Consider the following 24415-nt stretch of genomic DNA (forward strand, 5'->3'; position numbering starts at 1 on the left):
GGGGGGAGGAGAAAATTTTATAAAAGAGGTGACCTGGAGAGGCCAAATGCTAAGAAGGTGGTTTGTATCATAGCTGCAGTACTACCAGCTGTGTGACCTTGGGTAAGTTATTTAACCGTTTTGTGTCTCAGTTTTCTCATCTGTAAGGTGGAGAAATAATAGCATTCTCTTGTACGGTTGTTACCAGAATTAAATGTTATTGTATGTAACTTAGAATAGCATTTGCCTCCTAAAAGCATGTGATAAATGTTAGCTGTTACTGTCATTAATATTATTTCTATAATTATAATCATAGTTGTTATTATTCTTTAAGCTGATCATGAAGAATATGAATTTAGAGGAAATTATGCGAGTACATTACTGGCAGAGGACATGATTTAAATAAGAGCAAAAGAATGTGGAAAACCAGAGTTTATTCAAGAAACTAACTGCAAGATCTTTACAGTGAGAAATGTGTAACTGAAAAGTGTGTGGATGTAGTAACCTTTATTTTGGGACATTAAATTTATGATTACTGCTGTGTCCAGCATCTGCATGAAGTGATTAAACCCATCTTTGCTTGTTGCCATAGAGTAAGGGCTTAGAATTGAAGAGCCTGCTTCTGCTTCCAGGTTGTTCTCCAGAAAGTTCTTGATTTAAAAGTTCACCAATGACTTTTTGGTACCTTTTTGAAATCAGTGTTTGTCATTCTATTTCATCTTTGTTAATATCAAAAGTTTAAACCAGAATTTTAATTGCATATTTTTGGTTGCTTTTGTGGAATTTAAAAAATATTTTTGGCCATTTTTTTTTTTGGTAACTTTATAATAATTTGTATTATTTCTATTGATTATTAGCCTTTTATATTTCTCCTGTGAATTACTACTTCATGCTTTCCTATGTTTCTATCAGAATATCAACATATTATTTATTTGAAGAGCACATGTATTGGAAATAAATTAACACATTGTCTTCAATGTATGTCACAAATATTTTTTAATTGAAACATGTTGATTACACATATTTATGTAGTACAGAGTTGTTTCAATACATGTATACAGTGTGGTGATCAAATCAGGGTAGTTATCAAATTCATCATCACAAAAACTTACTTCTTTGTGATGAGAACATACAATAAGTTGTTGTTAATTATATATGCCTAGCACTACTGTACACCACTAGAACTTATTTTTCCTATCTAGTTGTAATTTTGTGTGGATTGACCCACCTCTCCCTATCCCCCCTCCTCCTGCCCCTTCCTAGACTCTAGTAACCATACCACTCTACTCTTTACTTAGAAAGTTCAGCTTTTTTTTTTTTTTTAGCTGCCGCATATGAGTGAGAATATGCAGGATTTCTCTTTCTGTGCCTGACTTATTTCACTTAACATAATGTCTTCCAGAATCATCCATATTGAAGCAAATGACAGTATTTCATTCTTTTTCATGACTGAGTAGTATTCCATTGTGTAGATATATCACATTCTTTATCCATTCATCTGTTGATAGACATCTAGGTTCATTCCATATATTAGCGATTTTTATTGTTTTTGGCTTAAAGTCTATTTTATCCAACAGAAGTATTGCTACTCCTGCTCATTTTTGGATTCCATTTGCATGTAATATTTTTTTCCATCCCTTCACTGTTAATCTGTGTGTGTGTCTTTACAGGTGAAGTTAGTTTCTTGTAGGCAGCATAGAGTTGGGTCTTGCTTTTTAATTCACTCAGTCAGTCTATATCTTTTAAATGAGGAATTTAAGCCATTTACCTTCAAGGTTGTTATTGAAAGATGTTGCCTTACTTCTGACCTTTTACTAGCTTTTTAATGGTTGTTTTATATATCCTTCGTTCCTTTATCTTTCATTGTTTTTCTTTGCTGTTTGGTGTTTTTTTGTAGTGATAAGATATAATTTCTTTTTTTTTTTTCTCATTTCTGTATCTGCTGTACCAGTGAGTTTTATTCTTTCATGTGCTATCATGATGGTAGTTATTGTTCTTTTGCTTCCAGATGTAGGACTCCCTTAAGAATTTCTTGTACAGCTGGTCTTTTGCTGGTGAATTCCTGCAATTTTTGTTTGTCCAGGAAAGAAACTATTTCTCCTTCATTTCTGAAGGATAGCTTTGCTAGGTATAGTAATCATGGCTGGCAGTTTTTCTTATAGCACTTGGAATATATCATCCCTCTATCTCCTGGCCTGTAAGGTTTTTGCTGAGACATCTGCTGTTAGTCTGATGGGGATACCATTGTAGGTGACTTGAAACTTTTCTCTTACTTTGTTTCTAGAATTATCCCTTTATCTTTGACTTTTGGCTACAGTGTGTCTCAGAGAGGACCTTTTTGGGTTAAATCTGGGATCTTTGAGCCTCTTGGATCTGGAAGTCCCTCTCTCTCTCAATACTTGGGATGTGTTCAGCTATTATTTCACTTAGTAGGTTTTCTATGGCTTTTTCCTTCTCTTCCCTTTCTGGAACACCCCTAATACAGATGGTTGTTACACTTAAAGTTGTCTCATAGATCTTGTAGGCTTTCTTTGTGTTTTTACTTTTTTTTTTTTTTTTTTGTCCACCTGGGTTGTTTCAATATACCTGTCTTCAAGTTCAGAAATTCTTTCTTCTGATTGATCTAGCCTGTGGCTTAAGCTCTTGTTTGTATTTTTTATTTCATTGAATGAATTCTTCACATCCAAGATTTCTGATTGATTCTTTTTAATGATATCTATCTTTTTGTTGAATTTCTCCTTTAGATCCTGAACAGTTTTTCTCATTTTATTATGTTGTCTATTTGTATTTTCATGCATTACATTGAGCATCCTTAATATTGTTATTTGGAATTCCTTTTCAGGCATTTCATAGATTTCCTTTTCTTTGGGGTCTGGTACTGAAGAATTATTGTATTCTTTGGGGGTGTTATGTTTTCTTTTTTTTTTTTTTCATGTTTCTTCTATGCCTACATTGATGTCTGGGCATCTTGTGGAACTTCTTTTAATACTCTGGAGTAGCTCTTGAAGGGAGACACTCTGTCCTGTATATATCTTCAATAGTGTTAGTCAGGTAGGGTGTTTAGGTTTGGTTCTGGATGAGCACAGTAGTGTAGTCTTCATGTGATTTCTTCATCTGTATTCAATGTTGGAGTAGTATGTGAGTGCCTCTATGACCTAGACGATGGGGTGTTCAGCAGTTCCTTGATGGAATGGGTGACACTGGGGTGGAGGGGTTGTGGACAGGGTTTCAAGCTCTGGTGTGAAGCATTGGGGTGCTCTGCAACTCCTCAGCTGGTAACTGTGGGCAGGCTCACTGGTGCCCCAGCCAGGATCCTGTGCCCCAGTAGAGGCACTGGGATGATCTGCAGGTCCTCAGCTTAAATGGGAAACCCTGGGTGGGATCAGTGGGTTCATGGTAGGACCTTGGACTTTGAAGGAGACAATGAGGTGCTCAGCAACTCCTCAGCAAAAGTGGGTGACACTGAGTGAGATCATTGGTGTAGGGGGCAGGACCCTATGTCCTCAAGAGAGATGCTGGGGCACTCTATAGCTGCTCAGGGGGAGTGAGCCACTCTGGGCCAGGTCTCTGCAGTCGTGGGCAGGCCCCTGTACCCCCAAGAGAGACACTGGGTTGCTCTGTAGCTTCCCTGTTGAAGTGGGCCACTCTGGGTGAGGTTGCTGGGGTTGTGGATGGGACCCTGTGCCAGGAGATGCTGGGTCACTCTGTACCTCCTCAGCTGGAGTGGGCAAGTCTGAAAAAGGTTGCTGGGGTCATGGGTAGGACCTGTCCTCCCAGGAGAGGTCCTGGGGTGCTCTGCAACTGCTCAGTTGGAGCGAACTGCTCTGGGTGTGGTTGCTGGTGTCATGAGCAGGACCCTGCACCCACAAGGAAGATTCTGGGGTGCTCTGTAGCTTCTCTGTTGAATTGGACCACTGTGGTCATGGGTGGGACCCTGCACCCCCAAGAGAGAGATTGGGTCTGTCTGCTGCTCCTCAGCTGGATTGGGCTGCCCCATGCAAGGTTGCTAGGGTTGTGGTTGGGCCCCTGTGTGCCCAAGAGTGATGCTGGGTCACTCTGTATTTCCTCAGCTGGGGTGGGCCACTCTGGGTGAGGTCACAGGGGCTGTGAACCCCTCACATCCCCAAGGGGGATACTGAGCCACTCTGCAACTCCTCAGGTAGAGCAGGCCTCCCAGTGCAAGGTCACTGGGGTTACAGGTGAGTCCCTGTGCTCCTGAGAGAGATACTGAGTCACTGCAGCTCCCCAGGTGGGGCAGGTGACCCTGAGCAGGCTCACTGGAGCTGCAGACAGAGCTGTGTGCCCATGAGAGAGTTGTGTGGGTGCTCCACAGTTTCCTAGCTGGAGTACATAGCTATGGGAGAGTTTGCTGGAGCCATGGCAGGACTCTGTGACCCTGAGAGAGGTGCACAGGCACTGCGCTGAAGAGAGCAGGGCCACCAGCAGTAGCAGAAGGGCCCAGTTGGTTGGTTCTCTGGCTCTGGAGAGGGCACACACTGGCTCCCTCTGTCCTGGGGAGTGGCCTCTGCACTGCCCGGACTGCTTGTTCCCAGAATGCAGGGCACCTCGTGGGCTCAGGTGCTGGACTACTGGTGCAATGAGGGGGTCTTAGGGCTGTGGAGATGCCAGGGCTATTGGGCCCCAGGGCAAATGCACTTGGGTGTTGATTCAGATCCCCAAACAGCAGCTCAGGACCTGGGGTGTACGGGAGCTCAATGTGAACTCCCTCCATGGATGGATGCAGTCACATGGGCTCCCAGAAGCTCCCCACTATGGGCTGATGGCCTGCAAGAGCTGCATGTCTCCCTTGTAGCTTGGACTGGGTGACGCAACTATCGCTTCCCTTTTCCCTGCAGGCAGGTGTTCCTGGTTCCCTGCTGCTCCCGGCTGGTGGCTGGGGTGGTGGAGGCTGGGTATTCCCTTACCGTTCTCTACATGGCCTTCCCAAGCTTCTGTGCTCACTAGCATTCTGCTACTCCTATGGTGTGCTCCAGCACCCTCCCTTAGTTATTTTCATCCAAGCGTAGCTGCGTACTCATAGTTTTGTCTCTCTTTGTGGGAGAGTCTGCTAGTGAGCCGTCTTGCCCCGCAGCCTTCTGTTTTAAATTTGGTTTGAGGTAATTTGTTTGTTTGCATTTTTTTTTTTTTTAAATTGTTTTTTCGTGACCGGCACTCAGCCAGTGAGTGCACCGGTCAGTCCTATATAGGATCCGAACCCGCGGCGGGAGCGTCGCCGCGCTGCCAGCGCAGCACTCTACCAAGTGCGCCACGGGCTCGGCCCATTTGTTTGCATTTTTTAATGTGACTTCCATCAAATGTGTTAATATTTTCTGCCATTGATTCCAAATGCTTGTTTTCTTTCTTTTTCTTATATTTTTACATTTAACTATTTAAGACATTTGAAGTTTATTTCATGTGTCTAATTTCTTTCACTTTACCAAAAATTTTAGGATAATTTATTGGATAATATATCATTCCCGTACTAATTTGAAATATACTTTTATAATACACTGAATTTTTTATGTAAATGGGACTGTTTGTAGTATTTCTGTGCTAGTTCATTTTCCTCTCCATCTGTTGACGCTGATACCAATGCTGTTATAATTGTCATAACTGTAAATATCTTTTAAAATTTGTGGTACAAATCCCCCTCATCATTTTTTCCCCCATTATTTCTTGGTTCTTTTCAACTATTTATTCTTCAACAGAAACTTTAGCATCATGCTGTCAAATTTTTAAAAATCCCTTTGGGATTTAGATAGGAATTGCATTAAAATTTGAAGTCAATTTAATCTCGCAATATTTTTGGTTATCTATTCAAATCTTTTATGCCCATCTGCAAACATTTAGTTCTTATTCTATAGGCCCTTGCATTTCTTTTTTTAGTTTTTTTCCTAATTTTATTTTATTGCTTTTTAAAAAGTTTAATTGTTTTTTTTAAATATAATAACTCCTCTATTATATTTTCTAACTGCATATTGTTAATGCAGAGGAGAATGATCAATATTTTATATTATATTTTATATATATTTTGTAATTTTCCACCTATATTTTGCAATTTACCACATATATTTTGTGATTCTCCACCTATTCTAATTTATTTCAGATTCTTGGAAAATTTTTAGGTATGCAATCTTATCATCTGGAAATTATGATCATTTTATCTTTTTTCTAATGCATACATTTCTTCCTTTTTTCTTATCTTATTATACTGCCTTGAATTTCTAGAACAATTTTAAATAATAGTGATAGTTGGCCAAGATCCTCATCTTTAACCTGACTAATGTGAATATTTTTATGTTATTTACTTGTAAATTTTATGTTGCCTATTAATTTCAGATAGTAATTCCTAGTTCGCTATTTTTTAAAAAAAATCAGAAGTAGATGTTGAATATTATCCTCTATTGAGATTCCCTTTTAATATATTGATCTGAGGAATTACATTAATTGAATGATCTTATATTCCTGCATTAAGTTCTTCTTTATTATGCTTTTCAGAATATGATACTGTTTGACTTAGTATCATAATTGGGATTTTTAACATCTTAATTTGGATTTTTGCATATGCATATACATGAATGAGATTGCCTTGAGTTTTTCCCACGTGAATTTGTACCTAGGTTTGTGAGGTTTTCATAGTACCGTTATGCTAACTTTCGAAAACAGATCTTCTTGTAAATGTTAAATGTTCTACCACTGTCCAGAATCTTGAGAAAGATACCGTTTTCTTTCCTATGAGCATTTTTAAATCATTTTTTCTTTTTATTGTAGTTAAATTTTATCCTCTCTGAACTCCTTTGAAATTTCCCAACTTTTAGAAGACTGATTTTGTATTTTTCCTCAGTGTAATTAGAAAGGGCATTATCTTCCACTTTATTATTTCACTTCTTTCTAGTTGTAAATCCTGTCTACTCTAATGAGCCATTTCCTCTCCTTTGTAATTATATTCTAGATTTCTATAGAAGCATCCATCAATTCTGAATTCATTTTAAACAGTCTAAGTATTTTTTAAGACAGTCTAAGGATCTGTCTTCACTGGTGGCTCTTTCAGTTACTTCTGTGCTAACTTTTTATCGAGAGGAAATCTCAGTCATTTTCCCAAACCCTTTCACCTTTATTTTGAGCAGGAGATGAAGTGGGTGTTGAGGATATGAGGTACACACCACGATCTTATTTTTGTCCACTTAAAACTCTTACTTTTTGAACAGTAGTTCACAGTCCCTTGCTGTGCGTATATTCTTATAAGGACAAGCATGGTAACGGAATAGTTTAGAACCTGGGTTTTGGAGTCAGCAGGTAACAGATTTGAATTCAAGCTCTCCCACTCTCTACGTGTGCAACAGAGCAAGTCACTTAAACTGTTTCATCACCTGTAAAATGAGACACCAGTAATTACCATTTTGCTGGTAAATGAGCAAACATGTAAAGTAAGTAGCACTATGGGTAGCACATAATAAGTGCTCAAAAATGGTACTGATGTAATTATTATTCAGCTGTCACTAATAAGCCCGTCCTGTCCCTTCGTGTCCCGCAGTATTCCTTTTCTTGGTGTTGTACAAAAATCGCATCCAGTTCTCCACCCCTCAGAGCCCATAGTCTCGATCTTCAGTTGTCCTCGTTGTCTGTAGTGTGTGTTATCTGTACATTTCTGCCCTGTGCGTTTGTACTTCTTTCAAGCTCCTTCAGTTTCTGCCTTTTATGGTCCTCTGTCTCCTGTGGTGTCCTTCGGTGGAAATGACGCATGGCACGGGAGACCGGGTTCTCCTCCTAAGAGGGTCGCCAGCTCCTTGTCTGACCTTGGGTTCGTCAACGTTCTTATTGTTTATTATAACAACTGCCAGTTGCTGAGCATGACTTGTCTCTGATGGCTTTTATCATATCTCATTACTCCTTATAATTACTCATTAGAAAGATATTTCTATTTTGCAAGGGAGGAAATACTCAAAGGTATTGAGTAACTTTTCCAGGAGCTGGCTGCGTGTGTGGTTTTTCTGGGTGACGGGGTGCAGATGTTTACCTTCTGTACCACTTAGGGTTGTTGTGAGGACCAAGGTCAAGGTCTTATTCGATGTCCCCTTTCCTCAGCCAGAGAGAGCTGTCCTCTCCTAGATGTTTTCTTGCTTTAACAACTATTTCAACCTGTCTCTTTTGTGTTTGACACCATTGTAAAACCATTTTCATAGTTTAATTGTAGGCAGACAGCTCCTCATTTGCTCTCTGTGTTTACAAATGCTTGGTTTGGAAAAGGGGATGGAGGACATATAGGAAGTAAAAAAAGAAGAGAAAAGCAGTTGTTGGGAAGGGCTGTTCTGTTCCGTCTTCAAAGGAAGTGGAGCTGGGGCTAGTCAAGTTGTTTTACTTACAATTGGAAGGGAGTCATAGCACCGTAGTTTGGATGAAACCTGGCTTTTTATTGCCAAAAAAGTATCAGATGGAAATGGAGGTAAATGTGAATAATTCAAAATAATGTTTAAACTTTAAGGATATTTCATCTTCTCTGGAATTAGAGATTTATGCTAGTAAAGAGTTAGGGAGGAATTTGAAATGTTTATGTTACCAGAGTGTAAAAAACATTGTCCAGTTGTTTATCTAATCTTTCATTGGGCTTGCTTTTAAAAACACGTTTAGATTTGAAGAAGCCTGGGAAAAATGAACTGTCCCAGCCCATAACTTGATGCCCCAGTGGAAACAAGGTGGATCCTTTCTCATTCGTCTTGAGAAAGTTCCCAAGCAGACAGATGCCTTTGTACCTTCCTTTGCAGTTTCTTCATCTGCAAATGGCTGTTATCAGGAACTAGGATTACAGTGCTCTCTTACTTCTTTTTAACTTTAGCTCCTACAAAAATTAATACTGAGGTCTTATTTCTTTTCTGGCTGGACATTTTGTTGCGACACTTATTTAGTCTCGTAAATTCTCCGTGTGTTATCATCCAGAAAGACTCATTTCTCAAAGGTGTGTATCGACTAAAGCAGAGAACTTTCTGATAACCTGTTTTGATTACAGAGCGGCCAGATGTACTGAGGAGCAGGCGTAAGAGGATCTGCACTGTCACAATTACTTTCCAGCCTCCTAGTGGAAAACAGATAATATTATAAAAAAAATAGAATTAATTTTGGTTTCCGTTGCTTCCCCCTCTCTCTCAGCCTAAATTCATTCATCCAAGGCAACAAGTAATGATTGGGTGCCTGTTGTGTGCCGAGAACTGTTCTAGGGCTTGGGATACAACAACAACAAAGTAGACAAAGGTCCCTGCTGCTCCAGAGCTCTTGTCTTCACGGGAGGAGACAATAAACAACACGCATGATAAGTGAATAAACTACATAGTATGTTCAAAAGTAGCAAGCTTAGCCTTAAGAAGTGCTAAGTTCTGTAGAAAATGAAAATACGTGTTGGAAAAGCAGGAGCTGCATGGCCGTAGCTTTAACCCGGATGGTCAGGGTAGGCTTGTTCAGGAGGCAGCTTTTGAAGAAGGTGAGGGATTTATCGGTGCAGAGGTCAGAAGGGCAAAGTTCCAGGTAAAGGGAATGGTCAGCATACCGTCCCTAAGGTAGAAGGGGGCCTGGAGTGTTCCAGAACAGCCAGGAGGCCCGTGAGGTGGTGTGGTAGGAGATGAGGTCATGGGGTCAGATCATGTACAGCCTTTGGGCAGACATTTGATCTTCCTCTGGGTGACCGGGGGAGGACCGGTTTGAGTGGAGGCATGACATGGTCTTACCTTTTAAAACTCTCCCTGGCTGCTGTTTTGAGAATAGACTTAATGGCGTCAAAGGTAGAACTGGGCTGTCCAATTCGAGTGTTGTTCAGATGAGTAACGTGGCAGAAGTTCAGGTAAGAGATGATGGCAGACTGCACCAGGTGGTAGGAGTGGGGAGAAATGGTCTGATTCGGGCCGTATTTTTAGTGTAGAGACAACAGCATCTCCTCACAGAGTGGACGTGGTGTGTGAGAGGGACAAGGGAGTCCGATCGAACCCCAGGAGCCTCGGCAGGTGCCACTGGAAGACGGAGTTGAGATGGGAAAGGCTGTGGGTGGCAGCAGGCTCGCGGGGACGACCAAGAGCAAAGAGCCAAGTTTGGGACACTTTGAGTTTGAGATGCCGTTGGATGTCCAAGTAGAGACATGAGTCAGTAGTTGGGTATGACTCCGGAGTTCAGGAGAGAAATCTGGGCAGGAGTTATGAAATTAGGAGCTGTCACCATGAAGACATTGTTTGAAGCTATGAGAGTGGGTAAGGGAACACGGCAGTCGGCTGAGAAGAGAGGTAAGGGCCCAAGCCTGGGTGCTGGATGTTCTCAGCTCCAGCTTCCACGAGGCTGGGAGCAGAGGAGGCAGCAGCGTGTACCAGAGAGCAGGCGGTGGGGTGAGAGCAGGTGGGGCGCGGCGTCCTGGAAGTCGCGTGGGAACGGGTCTCAGGGGCGACAGAGCGACCGGCTGTGCTGGCACTGCTAACAGGCCGAGTAGACGGAGAGCCGGGAGTCGCCCAGTGGAGTAGGAGCGCGGGGTCCCGGCGGCCTCGAGCAGCTTCTGTGGAGGCAGAGGTTGGTGTGGGATGGATGCACGGAAGAAAGGGAAAGGAAGACTGGAAAACAGCAGCTTCGGAGAACGCTTGGGAGGAGTGTGCTGCCGAGAGGAGCAAAGAAACCAAGGAAGATTCTGGCAAGGAGGTGGGATCAGGAGGTGTGAAATTATTCCCGACTTGATGTCTGCTGCTGTCCTTTATGCTTAAGTAGACCCCGGTCTTTGTTCTTTCTTTGTCAAGCTGTTGTTTTCCACTAGCCCCTGTTCTTGGCCAGACCCGCCAACCAGGTAAGGTTGTCCTCGACTAGCTGACCCAGCCGCTTGTTTTCTCGGGGTCGGGTAGCTGCAGCCGCTGCTATTGAGCATCTGAAAGTTCACTGCCCGCCTGCCCTCAGCTCCCCGCCGCACCCACATGCAGCTCACAGGCTCGGACTAGGAAGACTCGGCAGCATGAGGCGAAGGTGCTGTTGGTGACAGTGATGCTACTGTTATAACGCCACATGTCCCTTTCTGTGAGCCAGCCGCTATTCCAAGTGCTTTTCATCAGTAACTCATCTCATCTTTACAATTACTACTCACATTTTACAAATGAGGAAATTGAGGCAGAAAAAGATTACATAACTAGTTCTTTTCTAAAAAAAACTAATCACGGTGGAGCTGGGATTAAAATTCTCACAGTCTAGCTCCAGAGGCCACACTCTTGAAGCAACTGGAGGATTTTGAGAGCAAGCTGCTAGCTAGAGAGATTTCCTCTTACACAGTGTAAGAATTTGCTAGAGTGGATGGGTAAGGGGTTTTGAGCATGCAGTAGAGTAAAACAGCTGATTGGTCATTTCCTCAGATTGACTACCCGGCACCTTAGTGGGCTGTGTCCAGCCCACGATCCCGAGATGATGTGGTGGAATATTCTTCAACAGTGGCTGTTTTTTTTTAAGACTGTATTTCCTCAAGTTTTGTGAATTCCTTTTCAAGTCAACAAGTATATATTAAGCACCTATTTGCATAAAAGAAAAAAATTTAAGCTCCTTCCCTCTATGTATTTATTTTCCTGTGGGAAACTTATTTGTTTATCATGCAGGCTATAGAATCATCTGGAAACGAATGGATGGTATATGTGAACATAATATTTTACTTTTTTTTGTAGAAGGATGCTTAAAATTTCTGTACCTTTGGAGAGGAGATGTGAACTAAATGATTCTTTGTTAAGCGTCATTTCTTAGAGCACTGGTGCGCAGTTGCCCCTGAATCCTTCCTTAATAAATCCCTTCCTTTTCCAGAAGGACTTGCCAACACCCATAAAGTATTCACTGGTAGAATTAAAGTCCTGTAAAAGTAATTGGTGTTTGCTTCCTTCCAGGCATACATTTAAATACATTGCTCTGTTTCTCTGGTCCTTGGCCGCAGTTTAGTCACACTGGGTCAGCAGACTTCCTCTTGTAAGGTTCATCTGCTGGCCATTTCAGCTTCCCATGAGAAGGAAAATTTACCACTGCTTTACACTTTTATCTGAATGTTTCATCCATTTATGTCGCATTACCTTGTGGATTTGCATTTCTCAGTAGTAATGGTGCTGCTGGTAAATAGAAAACAATGAACGTGATTATCATCATCATTTGAGCGCTTTTAAAATTCCTATTGTGATCTTAGAGGAGTGGTTATCTATGGGAGTAGAATATCAGTGATGTCATCTTAAAAGGAATACTTACCTTGTTTTCAAGTGAGTTATTTGTCATGCCCCAGTGGCAGTTTTGCCGTTGGCCACCGAGTCCGGCTGTAAACGTTGGCCACCGAGTCCGGCTGTAAACGTTCCGTAGTCTTCTTACCCCGTCAACTTTTGCCTGAGCGTTCTTTAGAAAGTCATATATGAATTCGTGCTGTCCTCCTGGCTTGCGGCGTCACGCAGTTGGCTGTAAGGACTGACATATGCAGGGCTTCGGTACTGAAGATCATAGCCAACACTGGGGGCTTACTCTGTACCGGGCAGTGTCACAAGCCCATTGTAAGCATTAACTCATTTAATCCCAATCCCTCAGCAAGCAGATGCGCTATTTTCTGCATTTTAGAGGAAAGGAAACTAAGGCCCAGACTTAGGTGACTTTGCTCGGGACCCAGTGATACTCGCCATGCCTTACCCTCACTGGAACGTGCCTTCCCGTGATCGGTGGTCCAGGTTGTCGCCCTCTGTATATCCCCCCTTTCTACAACATATAGCATTGTTTAATGGGCTGTCAGACACATGTGCCACTGCATAGTAGAGCAGCCTTAGAAGGAGTCTGTTTGCTCAGTTTCTTATGTGTGGGAAGGACGATGATGAAATGGCGTCCCCAGAGCTGTAGGCTCTCTTCTCTTGTCACCCTCCCTGCGTAGAAGCCAGGAATCCAGCCGGGCCCTCGGTTTCCTGATCACCACCTGGGCTCTGTCATTATTAAAAACAACACAGTTTGGTCGAGATTATAGCTTTTAATTGAGTTGTAGAAGGAAACTCAAGTTGCAGAAATGTGGCCAGGATCATTGGGGAGTTAGCAGCCACTTGATGTAAGAGGGACACTGCAAGGAGCACTGGCCCTCTGATTGTGCGGTGTCCTGGCGAAGCAGAGCTATGCTGCGACTGTCTCAGTTCTTTATTTTTTAGAAATTATTATTGCAGAACTATTGGCTTCCTTTCTTTCTCAACTGTAGCTGCAATGTTTTATTTGTGCATGTGTACTTTTGAGAAAGTGTTGGTCTCTGAAGAGGGAGTTAGGAGAGGAAAGTATTTGAAATGGAAATGTCTTAAAATTATGTCTCTTTCCAGTTGTACATTGGATTTCCTTAGGGTTTGGAAATAAACTGGAAATTAAAAACCACAACTACCTTCTTTTCAAACTAGAAACCTCCGTACTTATCAGTATGGAAAAGACCTAGTTGAAAGACAATAGATGTTGCGTTTTCTTGCAGAGTGCTCCAGACACTGCTCAGCGGGCAAGGAAAAGCAAGCCTCAACTTCCTTTTCTCCCCACCTTCTCACAATGACTGGGTAATGCCTTTGTATTCCTGTTTGGAAGATTTAATGGTCTTGTTAACATGTGTAAAAACATTGTGATTGGAAACTTGAACAAAATAGTGAGTAGTTTTTTGGTGTTTTTTTTTTTAGGTTCATGTTTATGTTCTTACGGGGTGTGTGACTTTCCAAGTGCTCCAGGTGAAGCACTAAATGTGTTAGAAAAACAGATGTAACGCAGATCAATAGGCGAGTTCTCACTTCCTGCAGAGCACAGAGCTCCACGTTCCTGAGCAGTATTTCGCAGCACCTCTGGCCACAGCAGAAGAAGTTGTGCGGTCCAGCTTCTTTTCTCTGAGTTTTGTTGTTACCGTAACTGATGAGGGACCTCTAGGGCCAGACAGCAGTTCGCCTCTGTGTGGCAGGGGCCACAATGCACCAACGTGGTACAGAGACCACTCTTGCCAACAATTAATTGGGGAATTCATTTTATGGAGCCCCGTTTACAGACTGACATCTGGAGAATTTCTTAACCTGGATCCATTCCCAACTGTAGGATTTATGGACTGTGCTTGCTTTTTTTGTAAATAGAACTCTTTTTCCTGCTTGGTATATTCTGTTTACATAATTATCAATAGATGAAAATGGCTGTGTTCCTGTAATTTCTTAATCCTCTGTACCAAGTGGACCTAAATTCTAACCAGCAGTTCAGCTACAGGAATGCTTGGACACCTATCATTATTCAAGTTGTGAAAACATCTTAACACCAGGAGCACCCTGTTCTCTTAAATCCGCACTCTCGGACTGGAGCCCTTACACCCCGAGGGACTTAGTGTTCAGCCTTTATGGGGGTTTTAAAACTTGTTGAGACACATGCTAGACCTCTTAAAATGTATTAGACTTCCTTTTATTCACACATTGGTCTCTGCTTGTGAGGTGTGAAATGGAAATATTTTCAAACATAGGTACGTGCATCGTCTTGAACACATTTCAAGTTCTCACCGTGTGTGGGGGGATCAAAGCTGGTTATTAGGCAGCGGAACTGAGCTCCACACATTCCACAGGGCATGGTGTTGGACACGCACTACGGTGACCCTCACTTACCTCTCTGTGGCTAACCATCATTACCTCTGCTGCCAGTGGATGAGCTACTGTCAATACAGTCAGCATGCTTTGTGCGAGAACATGAAGAAAGAAAAGCTGTAGAATGGATTTAAAAGGAAGGTAGAAAAATAAATGTTGTGTGTTGTAACTGGAAACCTAAGACTGTATAGAAAGGCATTTTCTTCTTCTGCTTTGCTGAGTTTTGATATTGTAAAATCACACCAGGTTAGGTGTGGTGTGTGCCTCCACACTGCAACAGAGGGAAGAGCAGGATGGAAATGGAGGTGAGAGAGACATGCGCAGATTCCTCCAGTGCTACCTCTAGAGTGGCGTGTCATCATGTGACGCCAGCCTGATCCACCGTGCCGTGCTAAGATACATTACGCAAAATGGTGCATTCCCACGGGTTTTATTTCCAAGATGTGCCCTGATGAGGTCTGTGCCTGTTGTATTTATTAACAATCTCCTATAGATGTGTTTTTCTGGAAAGCATCTGTTCAGCAAGTACCTTTGAAAACCCAGTTTCACAGAAATGTTGGCTTTCCAAAATGGCCCTTAAGCACAGAACAGAGTCATAAACACATACACACACACGTCATTAGTCAAAAAATTCCAACAAGCATAGTTTTACCAGTTATGGTGCACTCTTAAAGAAAGAAATGTTAATCCAAGTAAGGGCAGACTGGGCCCTTCAGTCTGAAGTTCAGGTTGGAAAGAGAGAGGTCACCTCCACTTTTTTTCCATAGATTTGCATTTTGTCTGGACTGTGGCCCTTGTGTGAAGTCCTGTTACCTGCGTTTATCCATGATTCTTCCTTGCTGGACCTCCTGTCTGGTTGACATTTTTCTAAATGCTAATATATTTTGTATGCTTTAATCTTTCATCATCTGCACCTTCAGAAAGTCACTTCAAATGTATACACAGGAAAGTAAAATACGTTGATGATTCGTCCTTTCTCTCCCCTTTTTTTCCACTTGTCTCCCTCTCTCCCCTACCCACCTCCCCTTCCTTTCACTCTTTCATTTTGCCAAAAGGTTTCTAAATACTCAGCCAAAATTGCTACATGAGCATACAGTAGGATACTTGGCTTTCTGTAGCTTACATTCTTTGGGGGCTAGAAAAAATATATTTGAAACAACTGGAAAAATGAACAGAGAAGCATTATCTGTATAACTGTGTGCATGTGTGTAAACACATTGTTCCTTTCTCTCTTTGTCACACACACACACACACACACACACACACACACACACACACAGAGAGAGAGAGAGAGAGAGAGAGAGAGAGTTAAAGAGATACAGATACACAGAGAGAGAAAGAGAGAATAAGCCTTTTCCAAATGGATCTATTTACAGAGAGTCTCTGAGGGAAGGTCTTCATATTGAAGATAGCACAATATTTTTTTCCAAGTACCCATTCCTCATACTTCCCATGAATTATAAACCTTTGAAATGAAATCCGAATGTTAACCTCAAAAAACACTTCATCTATGAAGTAAATCTTGATTAAAAGAAAAATGTCACTGGTGTATATTTTTGAGGTTTCTGCTGTTTTTAATTCTTAGTGGCAATTCAGGCTATGAAAACAGAAGATTCTTTGGCTGGCAAGTCAGAACAGGGTCTGCGGTCACTGTGGGTCTCTAAAAGTGTCTCCCTGTCTGATTCCTCTTAAATACAAGAAGAAAAAAGGAAAAGTATTTTCTCCTCTCTGAAGGAGTGGAACACTCCCACCCATACACCTCGTTGATTGCAAAGGTCACTATTGCAAGAAAATAAATCATCCAAGCCTTCAAATATACCCAAAGAACAGCTTGCCAACTCTCTGGACTTTTTATATCACTGAAAGGAAGCACTGGTTAGGACAGCCAACTCGCAAGCAAATCCATCAAGATCTTCCTGGAAAAAGAGGTGTTCTTGAGAAAGTTCTAGTGGTATAGGAAACAGGAGAACCAGAGCTAGCTCTGGGACTTTAGGGACATCACCTACCCTCTCTGAGCCTCTGTCTTGATATCTGCTAAATGAAGGTGGTTGAACTAAAAGCTAAAGTTCTTTGATTCCACAAAAATGGTGCAGAAAGTGCATCTATGTCAAGAGAATTAATAGAAGGCAGAGGATGATAAATGTACTGTGTGCTGAGCACGTGTGTGGGCTCTCATGGGACACTCACAGTTGGCCTCAGCATAATCTCCTTCTACAGATGGGGCCACTGGTTACCTGCCCCAGGTCCTGCAGCCAGATCCAGCTGGTCCACTACTCTGACGTGAACTTCAGTCTAGCCTCGCGCCTTGGCCCTGGCCTCCGCCCCACTCAGTGGCCTCTTCGTTCACTGCCCACTTGGATTCACTTTTTATAGAGAAAGAGAGAAACACCTGCAGACAATCCTGAAATATCAGAAGCCCTAGGGATTTATGAAAAGAAACTGCCTTTAAAAATTGTCCTTGGTATAGTCATAAGAAAAACATCAGACCAATTCCAATAGAAAGGCATCCTGCAATATATCTGAGCCAATACCCCTCAAAACCGTCAAAGCCATCAAAACAAGGGAGGTCTGCAAAACTGTCCCAACCAAGAGGAGCCAAAGGAGACAAGACAACTAATGCCATGTGACATTCTGGATAGTGTCCTGAAACAGAAAAAGGACCTTATGGAAAAATGAAGGAAATCTGAATAAACTATGGATTTTAGTTATTAATGTATAAATATTAACTAATATTCATTTAATTTATGTTCATTAATTAAATGTTCATTAATTGTGACAAATACACCACAGTAGTGAAAGATTTTAATAATGGGGGAAACTGTGCAGAGGATATATAGGAATTCTTTGTACTATCTGCTAAATTTTTCTGTACGGGTAAAAATGTTCTAAAAAGTAAATCTATTAGAAATAAAGAGTTTGTCACTGCCCAAACAAAAAAGAACATCTGTCACAGTCGGGGAGACAATACAAGGGAACTTCAAAAAGTTCACGAAAAGATTCATATTATCTTTTCCAGGATCTTTTTGAAGTACCCTGATATGCTTTTAAAATCATTATTATAGTGACAGTACAAGATATTCTGGTGGCAATTCCATAAGATAAGGCAAGATATCTGGTAGTGCTGAGTGCCTCTGGGAACTTGTAAAATCAGGATACTGTATGCAGAGTAGCTTTCTGTGAGTCTTGGATTAGAACAAACTATGGCTCACGGGACAAATCTGGCCCACCACCTGTTTTGGTAAATAAAGTTTTACTGGAACACAGCCAATGTTCATTCACATTTGTGCATTAACTGTGGCTGCTTTTGCACAATGGCAAATTTAAGTAGTTGCACCAGAGACCAGGTGGCCCACAGGGCCTAAAAACTTTTTACTATCTGGCCAAACCCTGGTTTAGGCTGTTTGAGTTACAGAGTAAGTAGTGAGGCAGGTTCGCTGGGCCACCAGGATTCATCCAGGGTGGAATCAAACATTAGAATTCACCAGATCAAGTAGCAGGAGACATATCAGGTAGGGCTCGAGTAGAACAGAATAGCCGTCTCCCTGGTGGCCCCACGTGCGAGGCTTCCAGGCACTCTCCTCTCTGCTGCAGAGCGGTGTCTTTGGCCCTGGGGGTGTATCAGCTTGTAGGAACCCTACTGCTCCGCACCCCCACCTTAGGGACTTTATCTTGGCCTATTTACCCTACTCTTCTTTTAGTGATCCTGACTTTGGCCTGAAAACGAATAGTCAGAACTTACTCTGTGTCTCAGTGTGCCGGGCACTCCACAGTCCTCAGTTTCTTCGTCATCGAGTGGGGCTGTCATGGTCTCTGTTTTATAGATAAGGACGCTGCGTCTGATTTCAGTGAAATGGCTTTCTCAGGAGGGTCACCTGACTGGTAAGTGCCGAGCCGTGGTTTGCGTCCCGGCTTCAGAGCATACCCTTGCCCCCTCCACCGTGCCCACCTTCAGTGTCGGGGCTGACTCACACGCGCTCCTGAGAACTGGTCGCTCACGTCTGAGGAATCTGGTGTCAGTTGTTAAATGTGGCCATTAGTAAATTAGATTACGTATATCCACAACCAAATAAATTGTATTAAAAACAAAGGTAATACATATTCCAAGCTCTTACTTCTTAATTATTTTACTGTTTTGCTATTGTATATGCTCCTGAGGTTATTTATGTCTATGGAATCTATATGGTAAAAATACTACATAATAGTGTGCTATTGCATATCTCTGCTAAGCTCTACATTTTGTGATGTCATGTCATGTGATAAGAGATTCATTTTATCTTTTATTTCTATTTTTCCACAAACCGGTGGGAATATTTATACCATGGAAATGGGCAAATACTATAGATTAGGGCTTTTCTTTTCTTTTTTTTTCCTGGAAAGCCAGCAGTTACCCATTGATCAGCATACCACGGCTTACCAGATGTATTCCGATTTTGACCCCGGATATTCTAGATGACAGCCACATTTGTTTCCGCCTAACCTCCTACCTTAATCTTTGAACTCTTGCAGTATGACAGCAACCAGAGTTTTGTTGTTTGTTTTTCTGACAACAAGTAGAAACTCTTTAGTGTAATTCCCTTGTTGCTAAAATATGTTCCACTTGATAAGGAGTAAGTTCAATCAATCTATAATTTGCTGTTGAATGTAAAAACAGGTTTGAGAATAGCTTAGAATCCCTAAAAAATTCTAGAATTCTAGAGTTGCATTTTCTTTATAAATATAGGGGGAATTCTTATTTGTTCAGAATTTTAGGTAAAATTTTCTAGTTAATTTTCTGGCAAGATGAGGATTGCTATATGTATTAATGTATTGTCAGTTTGCAAAATACAAATTTTTAAAGCAAGGTTAACACAAATCGTCACAAACAGTTTCATAATTAACAATTCAGTCATAGGCAGCATAGTAAACGGCCATAAGGACATCTTTTTTAATGTCATTGGTATAGTCTACAATTTATAAACAGTTTTGTTCTAATGCTTCTATGCCAGTTGTTTGCAAATCATAATAATGCTTCATGTTTTAAAATTTCACATACAGAGGTTAGGTTTCCAGATTAGTGCAGAAAAGTTTTTTAAGTAATAACTTAACTGTAATAGGACTCTGTAATAAAACTACCGCTTACAACATTGCTCCCTTGTGAAAATGCATCCAGAATTCTGACTTAGGATGCCAGATTCCCTTCCTGAGATTCCACCTTATCAGAGAGCACAGAAGTAGCGGTGAATCTCCTGTAGGTGTGGCAGCAGCAGTGCAGGGGGGACCTGGACATCCTGTTGGTGGGGACAGGGAAACTCTTCTGAACACTAGCAGCTAGAGAGGGAGCTGCCGATTAGCTATTTGGTTAGAAGGGATGTGCATAAGTTGTGAGAAGCCCGTGTTATTGCCATAAGGAGTTTATATTGGCTATTTGAACCTTAGATAATTAGGAGTTTGCTGTATTATTATTTTTAACCCTAATTCTATATATCATATTAATTAAGGTAGACCATATGTTATAGTTAGTGCTACTCAAAGTACGGCCCAAAGACTGACTCTGCCTGCGAACTTTTTGTTACCTGCAATTAAGAGTCAAGTGTAGAGAATCTTTTGTAGCAATCGACAGGGTACTTTTACAGCTATTGAGTCTAATATTAAAAGATGAGAAGTGGTGTCTTATTTAACTTTTCCAGTAATTCTTTTCACTCATTTTTATCATAATTTACAAAAGTATTAGTTTAGATAGATTGGAAATTTGACAATCAGGTCTTTTGGAGAAGCACTGCTGTAGTGCAGAGAGTTGGTCTACAGGGATCTGTAATATGAGGGCGCTTCAAAACGTTCGTGGAAAGATTCATTTTATCTTTTATTTCTATTTTTCCACGAACTTTTTGAAGTACCCTCATAGACTTGCTGAGTGACCTTTGGTGAATGACGTAATCTCTCAGATTTCATTTAATAAATTGAGGCTTCATAGCAGGCCTGACGCAGTCTGCGAAGTCAAGTCAGCGATGCAGGAAATGTCAAAATTTGTATTTTATTTAATGGCAAAAATGTGGGACATTCAGCCTCAGTTATTATTGCCCACCTGCCCCCTCCCCAGCCAGGGAGGCTTCTATCTGGGGCTCAGAAAATGCAGACACAGTAAATGCCAGCAGCCTCATTGCCTAAGCCCACAGCCTGGTCTTGAACTCCAGGGCTCCTGCTGCTGAGGCTGAGCTCCGGGTGCCCAGCCCTCCTTGGGTCCCACGCCTCCATCTCGCCACGATGCCTTGTTACTCTGGGGCCAGGGCCTCCTGCCTCTGAGCCAGCCGCGTCCCAGTCACCTCTCCCCCTCTGAGGTTTACCCCTCCGAGTCAGGACACTCAGTTCCACCTGTTCAGTGAGCTCAGGCTACAGAAGTCCAAGGCTAGGAAGGAAAGTATTTCCAGGCTTCTTTCAATTTGGCCAGTACAAACTTCCCCTGAGGTCAGGAAGCACAGTGTGGCCTGGGGAAGCTTTGGGGGAAGAGGGACAAGGGGAGGGACAGCGGAAGAGAAAACCCACAGATTCCTCACAGTGTGTTTAGTGGTAAGAATGAGGCAGCGGGCCCTTCCTGGCAGGGTTGTTTGAGGATCGAGTGGTGCATGTATTGAAAACGGACAGAGAGTGCCCAGCACACAGTCGGTCCCCAGGACTGTTCGTGCCCTGCCCTTGAGAGGCCCTCGCCTGGCTTCCAGGTCAGGAAGCCCCCAGCACCCCCGGCCCGTGCCGGCCTCTTGGCTCGTGGTCGCGCAGCGCGTGCCTGGCCGTGTGCAGCGGGCTGCGGGTTCCTCCCCTTCCCCTTGGCTGGGCCGGGCCGTGAGCCGAGGGTGCTGCGTCCACCGCCTGCGCAACCCACGCTCCACTTTCCCGCGTGGGCTGCAGAGGGTCTCAGAGACTTTGGATGTCTGGTGTTTTATTTCTATACTTCGATGCGTACTCTTACATTTTTAACAATTTTGTTTCCCAGCAAAGATCGTATCAGACATACTTATCTGTCCTTCGATTCTCATTCAGCAGGTGTGCGGTGGGGCCGGAGCTCCTCGCAGTCCTGACAAGCTCCCAGGTGGTTTCTGTACGGCCGTGTCACTTACAGGCCTCTGACTTTCCCGACTTGGCCTTTTGTTGCCCATCAGCTGCCCTGAGCCTGCCCTTTTCTTATTGCAAGGGGTCTGGTCATCAGGGCAGCACCCGGCTCTGAACTCCTTCCACTCCACACGTCTCCATGCCCAGCTCGTGAGCTCCCAGTGACTCGGTCTCTGCGTGCACGGCATGCAGTTCTCCACGGGTAAGGCCCAGCAGTTGCTCCCCAGGGCTCCCTACCCTCCCGCTGGCCTCCAGCCATGGGGTCCCTAGTTCCCGGAGGTGAGCGGCTGGTCTGAGTTGGGAACTCCATCGTGAAGGCCGCTTCTCGGATCTCCATCCAGCACCAGTGATTTTCACAGGAAAACAGAGCAAGGACAAAGTGATGGCGGTTCATGTGAGAAGCTCAGACTCGAGGAAGTGCAGGCAGGAGGCGAGTTGCAGGGACACCCGGGGGTCCTGCCGCAGCACGTCTGTCCGGATCGGCACCCGCACTCTCCTGCAGGCTGCTGAGGGAAATGACCGTTCCTAGCCCCAGGGAGGGTGGCCCGGGGCCGTCTCTGCCCAGCCCTTCCTTCTCTGTCCCCCTGTCAGGGTGCAAGAGCCACAGCCCCGTTGTTCCTTCCAAACTGGAGGTAGCAGAGACTCTGGGCGTGTGGTCGGTCAGTCTGGCTGCATGAGGCACCCCAAGAAAGGGGTGGCACCCCTGGGGCTGGTGACAGGTCAGCCCGGCGGTGGGTGGCGATGGCAGTGGGCAGGGCTGCCGGAGTCTGAGCCCGCACAGCACCTGGGGACAGGGCACCAGGCAGGGCGGCTCGTCCTCTCCTGTCCTCAGGCTGCCGCGGAGAGGGCAGAAGAAGTCACCCCAGTGGCTAAGAGTCTGCAGCCACTGATATTTCCTTTTGTGTCCACATGATGACGAGCCAGGTGCTTCTTCAGTCTGGGCACCTCCATCTGGCCCCACCATGGAGGCAGCTGGAGCCGAAGGTGGACCCCAGTTCATCTGCACAGACCCAATCTCCTCACGCACATGGCAGGCATGGGCATGGTGGGCATGGGCGTGGTGGGCTACTCCTTGCCCTCTGTCCATCTGTCCGCTGGGTAGAAGGCTCCTTGCGTGTGAAGGTCACTGCGTGAGGACAGCGTTCCTGGCCCCCCGTGCTGTCTCCCTCCCTCTGCCCCGGGGACAGAGAAGTGACTTGATCTGATTTGTAGGGTGGGAGAGAGAAGCCAGGCCGTGCCCTTGATCTCGGGCCCAGGGCTCCGCTCAGCAGCGCGCACGTCCCTCCTGGGCACACTCACCTGCATGGCTGCTGCGTTCAGTGAGGTGCTGTGGGCAGGGTTTGTGCACGTAGAAAGTGCCAACACTGACATTTCTTATCACCATAATCGACAGGCTTTGGCAGGAGATTAAAAATAAGCCTGGTTCTCCTGGGCAGGGCCCTCGCAGTGTTTGGATGTAGCTGGGTGAGATCAGCTGCACCGACGGGCAACTCTACCGCTTCCTGTCTGGGGGCCTCCGGGGCTACATCTGATTCCTATTTGATGAATGTGGAAACGCTTTCCTCTTGGGTTTTCCTCGGCGTTGGTTTCGTTCTCAGAGTTGATGCAGAGGGTGGACGGTTGGGTGTGTTTTCCTTCAGACCTGGGCCTTGCTGCTTCCTGTCATGGAGCGATGTGGTTTGCAAATCAGTGCTGCTGATACCCTTTCCTCCCTCACGGTGATGCGAGCTTCCTCCACCCCTCATGCATCAACCCTCCCGTGAGTATCAAGGCTTTGGACTCAGTGTGTGAGAAGCCTCAGGAAAAGAAATCACACTTCATCAGCAAGAACGGCTTTGGAAAACACCACGTGTGGCAGAAAGCCCGCCAGTGCGTTTCCAGGACATGATGGCAGAGGAGTCAAATCACGCTGCAGACTAGTCAGGAAATTCTCACGTGATTTTCAGCTTCCCATACACGAATTTGGTGGATGGAGCCAGATGACTGACACCCAGGGTTTCAGAAGCACAGTGGTGCGGCCCGTGCTCGAGTCAGCGTTGGACTGAGCTCTCCCGCCGCACAGCCCACGCTTGCTGCTGAGTTATGAAATGTTCGTGTCTGGCTGCGTGGGGCTGGGCTTCGGGGATAGAATCAAGTTCCTGAGAAACAGCCCCAGAACCAGTGTCAGAACCCCAGCAGCCCTTCTCTCTCGAGGAAGCTCCTTTCCCTCGTGGGCCATGTGATTTGTTTCTTTTATCGTTTCCGATGTTCTGGCATTAAAGAGAATTCCCACTGAGGGGCCATTGTACTATGGATATCACATATGCTGTAGGTTTTGTCCTTTCTGACTTTGAAAAGGATAAATTTAAAGACAACGCTGTTGCTGCTGTTGCCAAGTCGTAATCAGTATAACATGTCTTGGGGGTAACAATTCATTCCCAGTGTTTTCACCAAAGAGAGACATTTGAAATTATTCTTTTTGGTCCACTCCTGAAGATTGTTGTCACATCGTTTATTATCTTTATGACTGGGGCGCTCCTAAGCTGCGGTTGCTGTGTCGAGAGGCAGATTTTCTTGCACGTGGCTTAAACTATTGTTTGTGTTTTTCAAACAGGTGGCTGTGCTATGATCCCAGAATCAGACCTAGAGGAAAGATCAATAGAACAAGACTCCACGGAGCTGTTTGCCAACCGTAGGCACCTCATTGCAGAGACACCCGTGCCTGGTAAGAGAATAGGTGGCCTTCACAGATGACACGTCAGGAACAGTGACACTCTGGCCAGTTTTTGTGATAC

General features: G+C 44.0%; 1 protein-coding gene across 5 annotated transcripts in view; it reads left to right on the forward strand.

Annotated features, from left to right (window-relative positions):
- The window catches only part of BBS9 (Bardet-Biedl syndrome 9), a 445357-nt gene that overhangs the window by 420262 nt on the left and 680 nt on the right, over positions 1–24415 (forward strand). For all 5 annotated transcript variants that reach the window (XM_063113569.1, XM_063113571.1, XM_063113574.1 and 2 more), the window contains one exon: positions 24235–24345. In XM_063113569.1, the coding sequence (XP_062969639.1) occupies positions 24235–24345 (111 nt within the window). The remainder of the gene's footprint in view (positions 1–24234; positions 24346–24415) is intronic.

The sequence above is a fragment of the Cynocephalus volans genome, chromosome 11, assembly GCF_027409185.1.
Source record: "Cynocephalus volans isolate mCynVol1 chromosome 11, mCynVol1.pri, whole genome shotgun sequence".
NCBI classification, from domain to species: domain Eukaryota; kingdom Metazoa; phylum Chordata; class Mammalia; order Dermoptera; family Cynocephalidae; genus Cynocephalus; species Cynocephalus volans.